Here is a 14,187-nt window from a genome sequence, read left to right as displayed (position 1 = left end):
GGATGCTGATCTGGAAGTCATCACTACTTATGAAGACATCAGCAGCAGCATCACCATGACCCGTTCTGTATTTATACAGCACATGATCTTTACCCAAAACCATGCTAAACGCTTCTATACTTTACAATGTAGACTGGTGCTTCTCTACCTTCCTTTAAAAAAACTTTACTTCAGTTTTATATCATTGAACAATCAACTAGCTGGTATCAAACATCACCATAGGGATTAAGAACAGCATGAAAAAATATGAGTGTGTTCTTGTCATGAAAGTCTTAAACCAGAGCCTAAGTCTTACATTAGAAACAAGGTAATAGAGAAATAATAGAGTATAACATGACAACTTGTTGCCCAACACAGGAAGAGAGAAGGTGCAGCGTCATGGATAGGGTGACTTTATTGTTGGGCACACGCCTATGGGGCTGTTTGCATCAGATACTGTCATTGTGTGGCATAATGTATGTATAGGGGCTGTGGAAAAGAACCAGCTGTGGGGAAATTTTTCAAGCAGCTTAAAACACATATTTATCAGAAACACTAAAGAGGTTGAAGATGGCGGCCATGCCAGATGAGTGGGCTGAGCAGAATCATCCTGGAAAAGGTGGCAGGTGTTTTGGGAATGAGTAAATGGCTCTGACAGCAACAGGAGTTTTTATGTTAGAAAAGAGTAAGAATAAGCTTAGAGTAAGTAAAACTGAGTAAAACTTTGATGCTCTGTGACAGTCTGTGAGTTACCAGATAGAGAGCAAAGAGTAACACCGAGTAGGGAAATGGTCTGAACAACGTGGCTCTTACAGCCATTAACTTGATAGGGAGGTACATTCTCTTGATGAGTTAGTGATTATCTTTGCAGAAGTGTTTAATCCTGATTGTGTAAATTAGAGCTGAAGACTTACTGAGGTTAAAATAAACAGAACACACTAGGACAGCAGTCGGAAGTGAACATTCAGGTGTGGGAGTCTATTGGGGCGAAGAGACAGCAATCAGAAAGTGATGATGGCTTGAATATACTGTGCTTGATTATCTAAAAAGCTGTGAGGCATAATGAGTGTGTTTTCCTATTAACAAATTGACTTAAATAATTATTAATGTAGCTTTCTTTTTCCTTATTCAAAAATGAACAGGCTGACTGTGTTGTTGTGATTGGTGGCAAATCTCGAGAGGCGGGGTCATGGATGGATGATACCTGTGACAGTAAGCAAGGTTATATATGCAAGACACAGCCTGGTAAGTTTCCAAACCTCATCAAACCAACCTCACCAGCAAGGGCTGGATTTTACATGTATTTTCAAAAGGAAGGCCATTTCCTTGTATATCAGTAGGGTTTTTTTTTGTCGTTTTGTTTTGTTTGTCTTTTTTTTTTTTGATAGTTTAATTCACAGGAACCCATGACAGACAAAAGAACTAGCCTATCCTTCTCCAAAGAGTTGGTATTATTTACAAATCTACTCCCTTATCATTCTAGGAAGTTCTATGCAAATTAAACTTGAAGTGAAAACTTGAAATGAAATTGCTAGAAATTTGGACTGTATGCCAGCCAGTTTCTTTGCAACCGTGAGAAAATACCCGCAGGGGTCAACATGAGGCAGGAAAGGTGTATGTTTGCTCTGTGTTTCAGAGCCTTCAGGGCTTGGTGTCTAGGCTCCACCACCTTAGGCCTGTGGCGATGAATCCAGTGTGGAGCATGCTGTGGAGTAACATGCCCATGTCATGGCAGCAGGGAAACAAAAGGGCACGATCTCGGTGACAGCTCTCTTCCTTTAAGATCCATCTCCAGGGTTCTTTCCGGTGGTGCCGTGGGCTAGCAATGGAGCTTTTGTAAAACACAGATAGGACTGGAGAGATGTAAGTGCCATGGCGCAGGACCTAGGTTCAGGTCCCAGCACCCACATGGAGTCTCACAGCCATCTGTAACTCCAGTCCCAGGGGGAACCAACACCTTCCGCTTCTGTGAGCACTCATGCACATGGTACACAGACATGCGTGCATGGGAAACACAGATATTAAAATTAAACCGTTGCCTAAGATCTAACCATATGGAAACAACCTGCCAATATTTTGGTTGCCTTTCTCTCTCTCTCTCTCTCTCCCTCACTCCCCCTCACTCCCCCTCTCTCTCTCTTTCTTTCTTTCTCTCTCTCTCTCTCTCTCTCTCTCTCTCTCTCTCTCTCTCTCTCTCTCTCTCTTTCTTTCTTTCTTTCTTTCTTTGCCTTGCAGGCATTGTTCGGAATAAGCAAACTAGACAGAAAACTCAAACTTTCGAATTGTGTGTAGGTTCTGTGAAACTGTTCTTTTTCTTCTTCTTCTATTTTCTTTTTAGCTTCACTTCAAGCCTCATTTAGCACTTTTAATGGTCCAAAAAATTTCCAATGGAATGGTGCCCAGATCTGGCTGGGGAGGTTTAAGGCTTCCACACAAGATGTAACAGTTTAAGGAGTCTGTCTAGGGTCCCTTGGACAAACAATCCTGTACCAGCACAAGATGGCAGCAGCAGCAGAGGAGAGGGAGGCTGCTCCCTTCCTGAAAATGAGTTATGGTTAAAGAGCATGGCCAAAAAAAATAAGAGAAAGTTTGGCATTCTCTAGGGTACCGAAAAAGGTAGATCCTGGATGACGCTTCTGTGGAACAGGTTGGAGAACTGACGCAAGCAGAACCTGTAGGCCAGGATAATTATAACTGGAGCCACTGATTACTTTTCCATAAAGACCCAAGTATTTGAGGTGTGCTGACCACACAGCTATTAAGATCCTTCCACTCTGTTGTGGTCAGGGACAGTGTTAGATCATATGTAAACAAATGAAAGTGGCTGTTTTCCAATAAAACTTTATAGGCACAAATCCGATTTTCATACAGTGTCAGAAAACATTAGTTGTTTGTTCCTGCTCCCTTGCCAGAGATTTGTAGCTGATGAGTGATAAAAGCAGAGGAAAGATCAGATTTAGCTGTCTGTTTGCCGGTGTCTGCCTCAGAGCATCAGCTGAGCCTCATAGGAACAACCTCTGCTTTCTGTGTCTGAAGTGACTTAGAGTTCACGTAGAAAACAGCAATTGGAAGCCCAGATTGGGGACATTAGAGAAGGGAGAACAACATTTGGGAACACCCCGTTTTAGAGGGACTCCTTGTCTCAGTATTAGTTTGGATAAGGCAACAACAAGGGTTGCTGCAGGCAAGGCAGATAGTTATGAAGGGGAAGCCATGGGAGGGCTGGAGGGGTCAGAAGACACTCTCTTAGAAAATAACCTACTTTTATTTTATGTGAGTGTTGCTCACCTGCATGTTTGTGTATCGTGTGCACGCAGTGTCTGAGAAGAACAGAAGAAGGCGTCAGATAGCCTGGGACTAGAATTCCAGATGGTTGTGAACAGCTATGTCAGTGCTGGGAACCAAACCCAGGGCCTCTGCAAGGGCCACACATGCTCTCCACCATTGAGTCCCCTCTCCAGCCCCACAAGATGTTCTTGATCATGACATGTGATCATGAGAGGAAAGCAGAGATTAATGATGAGGGGAAGACACATAGAACTTAATTTGTACCATGAAACTGGGGCATTTCTTTTATCGAGGCACTAGGTTACTGTCGATTCGTAAGTCTTTCTACCCAGAAACTTCTTCCTATGTGCATATATTCTTTAAACAAATTTTAATTTAATTTTATGTGCATGAGTGATTTGCTTATTTGCATATATGTGCACTATGTGCATGCCTGGTACCCATGGAAGTCAGAAGAGGGCTTCAGATTCCTTCCTTGGAATTGATGCTGTGGATAGTTGTGATCAACTGTGCAGGTGCTGGGAATTGAGCCCAGGTCCTCAGCAAGAACAAGTATTTTTAACTGCCCTAGACACACACACACACACACACACACACACATACACACACACACACACGTGTGTGTACATATACATATATAGCATTTTATACATACATACATGTTTATACACATGCATACACATATATTTATACAGTTTAGAAATTGTTTAATTAGATACACTGGGCTGGGGAGACAGTAAAGTGTTGTCCTTACAAACATAAGAACCTGAGCTCTACCCTCCCAAACAATATAAAGAAGACAGGTGAAGTGCCACATGCTTGTAATCCCAGCAGTGGGGAAGGGAAGAAGGGTCAGGTGACTCGCTGGGGCTCACTGACCAGCCAGCCTGCACTATTTGAGGAATTCTGGGTCAGTGAGAGGCCCTTTCTTAAAATCTATGTGTTGGTTTCTAGTGGAAGAAAAAACTGGGGTTGATCTGTGGCTCTACATGCACATGTATATATATGCATCCTCACACACATGTGCTCCTGTACACACATGAATGTAATCAAATATGTACCCATACACAGAGATATTAGTTTTCTGTTGTAAAATGTCTGGTGAAAATATTTTTAAGTCAGTTAAGACTTATGCTTTTGCATCTACTTCTATGATAGATGGGCAGATGGGTCACATACTGAAGGTGTTCAAATATTGCTTGATAATGCTAATGAAAATAATTTTTCTATTCTAGACCCTTCCTTGCCTGTTTCTCCAACCACAATTCCAACAGATGGTTTTGTTAAGTATGGTAAAAGCAGCTATTCCCTCATGAAACTGAAGTCACCATGGCATGAAGCAGAGCAATATTGCAAGGATCACAATTCCCTGCTTGCTAGCATTCTAGACCCATACAGCAATGCCTTTGCGTGGATGAAAATGCAGCCATTTAATGTACCCATATGGATTGCACTGAATAGCAACTTGGTAAGATGCTAGAAACATTGACACCTTGGAATAATTGGTAAATTATAGCCCAATTTACTTCTCTTTCTGTTTCTTCAGCTGAACACTCTCATGGGGCTCCACTGCTGTCAGAGGTCTAGTGACCTAGTGATATGTGTCAGAAACCAAACTGTGAAGTCTCTGGTGTTTACTATAATTGGCTTTGAATAGTTACATTCAAAATTATATTATACGTTTAATATCTTCATGCATTTGTTTATTTCCTTCCAGTGTCATGGTTACACAACTGCACCATGAGAATTAAGAAAGTAGGTCAGGAACATAGGAAATGGGTGGTGGGATGGGAATACTTTACTTTTTGTTACAAAACATTCTAGAATTCCTTCCCCCTCCCTTCCTTTCCCTCCATCCCTCCCTCCCTCCCCCCTCTCTCTATATATATATTTCTCTTTCTCCTTCCCTCCCCTTCCTTTCCTCCTTTCTTTCTCTCGCTCTTCCTTCCTTCCTTTCTTTCTCTCCTCCCTTCCTCTCTCTCTCTCTTCCTTCCTTCCTTTCTTTCTCTCCTCCCTTCCTCTCTTTCTCTCCCTCCCTCCCACCCTCCTTCCCTCCCTCCCTTCCTTCCTTCTTTCCTTCCTTTCCATTAGCTGTAACTTTTTTTCCTCAAAAATTTTCATACAATGTATTTTGATCATGTTTGTCTTCTGGTCCAATTCTTTCTATCGGGAGGGGGGTCATCTCCACCTCTGTACCCAACCAACTTTATGTTACCATTCTCTCTCTTTCTCTTTTCTCTCTCATATCTCTCACAACTCTCTCTCCCCTCCCTCACTTCCTCTCCAAAAACGAGAAAGAGAAAAAAATAAAAAGAATAAATGAAAATCAAACAGCAACAAAAAACCAATAAGACAAAAATTGCCAAAATAGTTCCCAGAATCCTTGAGACCCAAGGATTCCATGAAATTACGACTTTTAAGAAAGAATGTTTTTGTGAATTTGAGTTGGTAGAAATGACAAAATTTTATTAAAATTTACAATGTTTAAGGTTCCACATCAAGTTACAGCCTTAAGTATTATACTTACTCCTTGCTTATTTCCTTCATGCTTTCTGTGAGAAAGAAGGCTGATGGTTCATGATTGTTTTTATTTTGCAGACCAATAATGAGTATACCTGGACTGATAAATGGAGGGTGAGGTACACTAACTGGGGTGCTGATGAGCCCAAGCTGAAGTCAGCATGTGTTTACATGGATGTTGATGGCTACTGGAAGACATCGTACTGCAATGAAAGTTTATATTTTCTCTGCAAAAAATCAGATGGTAATTGGATATACAAAAGGGGGTTGGGGAATCTCAAGTTTTCTGGAATAAACTATTACATACCACTGCTATCTTCCTTAAGCAGTAATTATCTTGGGTGGTTGAGAACAAAACAGAAAGTCCCCTCAGTCTAAACAAAGACTGACCTGGATATCACCCAGTATGTACTGGTCAAAATGATGAAGACAGAAATATTTCATCATTTCTAAGATTTATTTGCTCAGGATGGATCTCTGAATGTTACTGAGGGTGTCCTATGAATGTACAATGGCAAGAGTTTCCAAGGAAGTGGGCTTCCTGTTGGTGTCAACAACACATCTGCTTCAGCAGAGCTAGCCTAGAATGTGTATAGATCCAGCAGAATCAGAGATGCTATGAATACACTCCTAGAATTCTAGCAACAACAGTTTTTTCACAGGAGCTGGCATCAGCTAAGAAGAAATTATAGGAGTTAGAATTTCAGGAACGGAGAACTAGCTTGAAAAAGAAATCCACTTTACTAGTTATTTAGGAGTAACATGTTAAGCCTGCATCATTATTTTTATTTATTTGTTGTTTTGAGCTAGGGTCTTGCTGTGTAAACCTCTCCCCACCTCTGCCTTCACAGATCTGGGTTTAAAGGCATGTGCCACCACTTCCAACTTAAATCTGTAACATTATTGCAGAAATCTAAATATGGATAACTGTAAATGATGAGGAACATGATTCATAGCCACTGTTTCCTATTGAAAGACTTTTAAAACAATAAAGCAAATGAAAACCCAAGAAAAATGGTGGCTCTAAATGACAAGCATTAGTAAATTATATGAAATGGTAGAAGATATAATTTTCCTTAGCTGTAAAAATATTATTCCACATGCTGCAGGAACCCCAGCTTTGATTTATGATTTATTTTGATGGCGATTTAAACACCAGTTTATTAACAGAAACCCCTGCTACTGAACCTCCCCAACTGCCTGGTAAGTGTCCGGATTCTGAGCAGACTGCATGGATCCCTTTCCATGGTCACTGCTACTACATTGAGTCTTCATTTACGAGGAACTGGGGCCAAGCCTCCCTGGAGTGTCTTCGAATGGGTGAGTGTCATTTTTCCTAAGGAAAACCCCATAGTAAACTATTTTTAGTTCAATAATATTAATAATACTTAATATTATTAACTTAATATTATCAATAATATTAATAATACTTAATAATTAAAATAAACATAAGGGATATAGGTACCTTTCTATTATTTTGTGTGCTGGGGGTCAAATATAGGGCATTGCTAGCAAAGTGCTCTATATAACTCTGCCACTGAGCTAGATCCCTAGCCACATGTGTGTTTTTAAAAAAATAATTGTTTATTAATAGAATGGTTAATATCACTTCCCACAAATGTAATTTCTAATTTGGTCACCTCAAAATTTGAAGAATTGGGTTAAAAGTCCACTTACTAAAATATGAAGTCTCCTTCTGTCCTGATGTTCTAAACTTTCAGGACTCTGGCCCTCAGGTGTTCAAAGCTTCACACTTACTTCTCAATCATAGATTTAGGTTTTACAGTTGACTAGAAACCAGCATCTTTATTCTTAATAGAAATGTTTTTATGCCTGAATGTGTATTGCATTTGTGGAGAAAAACAAAACCAGACTCCATTTTTAAAATGGCAAAGATAGCTTTGTTGTTTTGAGACAGGGTCTCACATATCTCATTGGCCTTGAACTTGAAATGTAGTCAAGAATGGATTGGAACTCCTAACCCTCCTGCTTCCACCTCCCATGTGCTGGGATAACAGGCATACAACACTGTGCCCATGTTATAAAGAACTATTTCATTGTGATAGCATCTTATGATCCAGCTCAGCCAGGGCTTGAACCCATTATCCTCCTGCCTTGAACTATCCTAAGAACCACCACACCTAGCACAAGACCATGTCTCAGAAAATATTTAAAAACCATTTAGTGAAATATCACTGGTTGTTTTACTGTTGCCATTTTACTATATTTTTGTTCTGTCCTCATGTAGAGTTCTCTGTTCATCAGTGGGGTGCAAGTGTTGATATCCACTCTTGACTTCCCACTTTAAATCCTGAGTGAGATGGAGTCTACTTTATTTAGTTTTCATTTGTATGTTTGGAGGCTCTGTTGTCAGATGCACACATGTCAAGTATGATTATATTTTTCTTGTGAATAGAAACTTTACCATTATAGAATGTTGTCATTGTCTGTAATGATATTTTTCATCTAAGAATCACCTTTTTTTGTCTGAACTTTTAAAAGCAATTGTTTGTATAACATATCTTCTACAGTGCTTTTACTTACAATTGATTTATGTATTTGGAGTTCAGTATATCTTTTTTTAGATAGCATATGGTTTGATCTTTTGATTAATTAATGTAGATATTCTGTAAATCTGTTTTTACATTTGTGTTTAAGCCATTTACACTTAGTGTAAATACTGAAAGGAGCTTTTATCTCTTTTACTTTTCTATTTTCTTCCCGGTGTATGTATGTATGTATGTATGTATGTATGTATGTATGTATGTATGTATGTATGTGTGTATGTATGTATGTATATATATATAGTCTTAGTTTCACCATTCGTCCAGTATTACCTTCTTTTGTGTTAAGAACAAACATCTCTGTTTCTTTCATCGTATGTGTAGTCCCCAGTTTACAATATTTCATTCAACTCATGATTTTTGAACTATGCAATGACATTTTTGGGTCACAGACCCACTTTAAGCTGAGGAACCTTTATTTCCTGTTATTATATTGTTAGTGATTGCTATGAGGATTACAACAAACTTCATAATTTGAAAACTCTCTGTGGCTACTGAGCTGCTATTTTTCACTGTGACCTTGGGATTTGGGCTCTCAAAGGTACCTCAGATATAGATAGAGGGCAGACAGAATAGGACAATTCAAAGCCCATAGTGCCTCCTGTTATTATCAAAATCACATGCATGTGTGCACATACACACACACACACACAACACACACACACACACACCTCAAGCCTTAGTTAAGAAACGTTCCAATTTCTTTTGCAGAAGAGCATCAGAAATATACCTTTGACTTTTCAAATTAATGTAAAAATTCTTCCGTGTTGCTCAAGCATTTCTTTTTATATTTTACAGTGAATATGCAGAAACTTTATTTTCATTTTTAGGTGTTGTACTATGTAGCAGATAAAAGGAGTGATTCTCATTCATTAAAAATGTCTGAGTGTTTTGAAATGCTTAATAGCTGTGAAATATATTCAGTAGGGAATTGAATAAGCATGCAATTAACAACCACCAAGGAGATAATTCAGAATCCAGTATATAGTATAGATTGATACCACATGGCTATATATTTCTTCTTCAGGTTCAGAATGCCTGGGTCACACCACACTTCTGTGCTCAGCTAGCTCTGGGACCCCAGGCAATGAATTACTTCTGTGTGTGCTTTACTGTTCTTATTTGTAAAATGGGTTAACAAGTATACAGCCTTATAAAGACTTATTAGAAGAATTATTTTAAGTTCCAAAGCAAGCTGTTATGATGGTTTAAAATATATTAGTTATTACTATGCTGAAGAATTTTACTATTACAGCTAACACTGGTGATTGATGGTGAGTTGTCAGTTGTATGTGGAGTGACTGGTGTCCAGCTTCCTTTTCCTTTTGGAATAATTCTATGCATGGCACCGAATTAACACTCCTATAGTATACTGTGTCTTGAGTAGAGTTCAGGCTGGCATTTGTTGTTCTTAACATCAGGACTGATCCTAGGACAGCTACTCTTATCCTCCGCCTCATCCTCGTTCTCATCATATACGTTGCAGGTGCCTCCCTGGCTTCCATCGAAACTGCTGCTGAATCCAGTTTTCTGTCGTATCGTGTTGAACCTCTTAAAAGCAAAACCAATTTTTGGATAGGCATGTTCCGAAATGTTGAAGGTAACTCTCACAAAGCCATCATTTAATAGCTATATTTAAAAAGTGTTGAATATGAAGCAGTGCTTTGGATCCAAAGATCCTTGCCTTAAATAATGGTTAATCTGTGGTTAGTGTGAAAAGGTAAAAATCATACTTTTATTTGCAATAACCAAAAGTTTAAATGATTTGCATATTGTCCAGCCCTGAAAGTTGTTAAAAAAAACTCTCTTGTTAACTAAGTTAGCTAAAGAATTTTCAGAGAACAATTTCCTTTTCTTTTTGCCATAATAAATTTTAGAGAAAGATAAGTATACATTTTTCTATTAAGCAGAGATAAATAAAGCAATCTAATAAGCATATTCATGTTCTCCTTCCCTGTTACAATTCCTCATTAGAGTCTTTGCCTGGAAGAAATTGACCTGCAGAAACCATTGGTTCTAGTGTAAAATAACCGGCTTCAACATTTTGCGTTGATGAGGGACTGAAGAAGGTTTGTTTTTAACTTGTGGTTTTGTTGGTTTTTTTGATGACCAGGGAAGTGGCTTTGGTTGAACAATAATCCCGTCTCCTTTGTTAACTGGAACACGGGCGATCCCTCTGGTGAACGGAATGATTGTGTAGTTTTGTCTTCATCTTCCGGGTTTTGGAATAATATCCACTGTACTTCCTACAAAGGATTTATTTGCAAAATGCCAAAAAGTAAGTTAAAATTTTTGTAATATGTTAATATGTTCCCAGACCACCATTTCTTTCCAACAATAACATGAAGGCAAAGGACTAGGGTGGTTGTACCCCCTTTGCCAACTTCTCCTGTAGTTTTGAGTGAGAGGTACTAATGTGGCTTATTGATGTATTTGTAATGTTTTTCAAAGTTGCAAACAGTTTGAATAGCCCATCTCCACAATGTTATCAAACTAGGGAAAAGGGGAAAACTGTCACTAGTCCAGAAGCCAGAGGATTAAACCATGTAAAACCAACTCAGTCTCTGTCTATGACTGAATGGTAGACTATAAAAGGAAAAACAGCAGGTAAATCTCTGTGTGCTGCTGACTGGAATTTAGTGGCATTTTTATGATTTTCTACCTTACGTATTATTTTTCCCAAGAGAAGATTATTAGTTGAAATAAATGAACTAGGAGGCCTGGGGTGTAGGTCAGTGGTAGATGAATTGCTTGGCATGGGTAAGACCCAGACTTTGATTCCCATGACTGTAATCAGTCAATCAAACAAGTAAGCCAACAATTGGATAAAGTCATTTTGTTTCAATAGGTCTTATTGTTTTGAGACTGCATACATTTTTAGCTTATAACTCTGCTTTATGATTCTATTCTACACTCTTTGGTATAAAGATGTGCTTACAGCCTCAGGACCAATGCTGATGTCTTGTTTTGCTTTTCATTCAATGCCTTGTAACATTTTAGACTTTGGTGTGCCCATTTCAAAATTCCTAGTCTAGAGTACTTTAGTTACAAGTGGATTTTGTAGCTGTTTAGATGTGTTGATGTTCAAATAAAACGTGAGGGATCAGGTTTTCATATTTTCTAGTGTATTCAAACTCATCATATAGGCATAGGATGCTGAAGTTGCATAGAAAGATATAGAGAAAGATAGATTGATGAACGGGTAGATAGGTTGGTATCTATGTAGGTAGTAGATAGCTGAAGGTAAAGATGCACACCATTCATGCATGCTCCTGTGTCACGTCACATCACATCATCACAGTTAACGATAGAAGGTGTCATGCATCTTTGACCGAATATGATTTATCCATGTGTAGTGATTATGGATTTTTACAACTATTTATTTTCTTTATTTCAAACAGTTGTTGACCCTGTAACTACGCAGTCATCCGTTACAACAAAAGGTAAGATCACTATGAAACCTCGAGGTTACTATTAGTTATATGATTCAGCTTTTTAAAAAAGCCATACTGTCCCTCCTTCTCTGCCTTCACTTTTAGTGGAATGGCTTATGCTCACCATTGTCATTAGTCTACAATCAAAGCAGATTTGGAGTCAGATTGGTATTTTTATCTTTAAAAGTTCTTGAAGATGTTGTTGTATTAAAAAAATGTTACCTTGTGAGATCCCATGGAAGACTTTTCCTTCAAGGTCTTTCTAGGTCTTTGTAGACAACATGAATTAGGTAACTAATCCTATTTTACCTGTTTTAGTGGTTGCTAAAGAATCTCAAAGTGAGATTTATGGCTTGCCTCTAAGTAGCTTATTAATCTCATGGGTGACATTTATTTATTAATGAATTTAGGATTTCCGATTTCTATTATTATTTTACCCTAGTTTTAAGATTTTGTTTGTAATTACTATAACCACTACCACCACCACCACCATTTTACTTACCTTCTGGAAAGATGTTTGTAAGCAGCTTTAAATTATTATTTCATTTAAAAATATTTTTATATTTTGGTAATGTGTATTTGTGTGTATATGTGAATCTCTCTCTCTCTCTCTCTGTGCGTGTATGTGTATGTAGTGTGTGAGAGAGGGGGGCTGCCACATATGTATGGATTCCTGGAAGAGCCAGAGAAACCATTAGATCTCTTGGAGCTAGAGATCCAGACAGTTGTCAGCTGTCAGAGGTGGGTGCTGGGAATCAACTCTGGTTCTCTGGAAGAGCACTAAATGCTCCTAACCATTGAGCCACCCCCTCCAGCCATTTTCCAAGGATTTTAATGTGAGTATATGTGTAGACTTCAACTGATGAACTACTTTAACATTACAGATAGAGGTGAAATAGTCCAACGACTAAATCACCATCTGAACATGTTAAAGCGTCCTTAGTGTTACACTTACTTCCTGTGACAAATACCATTTGAGAGAATATTCATGCATTGCAGCTTCCCAGCAAGAGCAGCTGTACTGTTTTCCATAGCATCAAACCATAGCATCAAACCTCTGTCCCCCTCCACTTGTTTGTTAATGTTTTTTTTTCTATAGCTGACCAGAGGAAGATGGATCCTCAACCCAAAGGGTCTTCCAGAGCAGCTGGAGTGGTCATTGTGGTTCTCCTGATCCTGATTGGTGCAGGTGTTGCTGCTTATTTCCTTTATAAGAAAAGGCGCGTGCTGCACATTCCTCAAGAGGCCACCTTTGAAAACACTCTCTACTTTGACAGTCATCAGAGTCCAGGAACAAGTGACACGAAAGATCTCATGGGCAACATCGAACAGAATGAGCACGCAGTTATCTAGCATCATAAGGCAACTGTCTTATATTTTAATTTCATGAAGTTTTAACTAAAGTTTTCAGTTTGTTACTTCAGTGTGATTATTTCTTTTAAAATTAGTACTGGGTTGCACCGGTCTGTCTTTTTTCTTCACCTCATGGAAACAACAATTGCTCATTTTCTAGTCTGGCAAGATCTATTTTTTTTTTAAAGAGAGGTAACAATGTTGATTACCACTTTTAAAAATTCCTAGGTGAATACACAGCACTACAATATCAACACTGCTACATTGATAGTAGGTCTCTTATGTCAACTTTGTGCCGATATCAAGAGCTCTAGACATAACTACTTAAACTACTTGGGGTATTCTAAGGACCTCCCAGAAATTGTGCACTGAATTGTAATTCAACAATTAGAAGACCATGTTAAAATGAAAAAGTGCACATGACCCCAGATGGAATAAGAGTGCACTCATTTTCTTTGTCAGCAGTCTTGATTCATGCTAATTAGTGAGAACTGTATTTATCCACACGTCAAATAATAAAGCTACCGAGAATCTTGTTTGTTCCAGGCAAGTTCTGACAGACTGAATGTTGCAAAGGTATTATGCGTCCTATTGTATGTATATCAGGAAGGTGACTATGTGAAAAAAAAACCCTGTAAATTTGCATAACTGGATGTACTTAGATAATAAATAACATTATTTATTATCTAATTAATGTGATGAATTAATGTGAAATAAACATTAAAGATGACATCTATTTTTAATAGATTTTTGTGATCTTGTTAAGTATAAATCTGCTTGAACATACAATTTAGTTACTTTACATTTTGCTACTAAAATAAATGAACTATTTGTAGAGAAATACCCCCTTATACTCATCTATTGCTGAATGCTGTTGAAGATGAATTCTTTTGTAACAGCTACACAATCATCTAAGATCCTATGTCTTAACAGTGATGCAACTCATAATCCAGCAATCAAAGGCACCACTGTTGGATATGAAAAATCCAAATAACCCTCTTCTCCTTTAGCAATTTCTTCTTATTTAAAAATACATTGACTTAGATAAA

General features: G+C 38.2%; 1 protein-coding gene across 1 annotated transcript in view; it reads left to right on the top strand.

The window, feature by feature from the left end:
* Mrc1 (mannose receptor C-type 1) overlaps positions 1–13,874 on the top strand; it is an 85,105-nt gene extending 71,231 nt beyond the window's left edge. Inside the window, exons 23-30 of the mRNA XM_040755459.1 lie at positions 1,122–1,224; positions 4,503–4,735; positions 5,866–6,031; positions 6,958–7,107; positions 9,838–9,951; positions 10,465–10,629; positions 11,753–11,794; positions 12,885–13,874. Coding sequence (XP_040611393.1) covers positions 1,122–1,224; positions 4,503–4,735; positions 5,866–6,031; positions 6,958–7,107; positions 9,838–9,951; positions 10,465–10,629; positions 11,753–11,794; positions 12,885–13,138 — 1,227 coding nt within the window. The 3' untranslated portion in view covers positions 13,139–13,874. The remainder of the gene's footprint in view (positions 1–1,121; positions 1,225–4,502; positions 4,736–5,865; positions 6,032–6,957; positions 7,108–9,837; positions 9,952–10,464; positions 10,630–11,752; positions 11,795–12,884) is intronic.
* The last annotated feature ends 313 nt before the right edge of the window (positions 13,875–14,187 follow it).

This window comes from Mesocricetus auratus, unplaced genomic scaffold, assembly GCF_017639785.1.
Source record: "Mesocricetus auratus isolate SY011 unplaced genomic scaffold, BCM_Maur_2.0 Super-Scaffold_100013, whole genome shotgun sequence".
In the NCBI taxonomy this organism is placed as follows: domain Eukaryota; kingdom Metazoa; phylum Chordata; class Mammalia; order Rodentia; family Cricetidae; genus Mesocricetus; species Mesocricetus auratus.
This window is presented reverse-complemented; position numbering and strand designations above follow the sequence as displayed.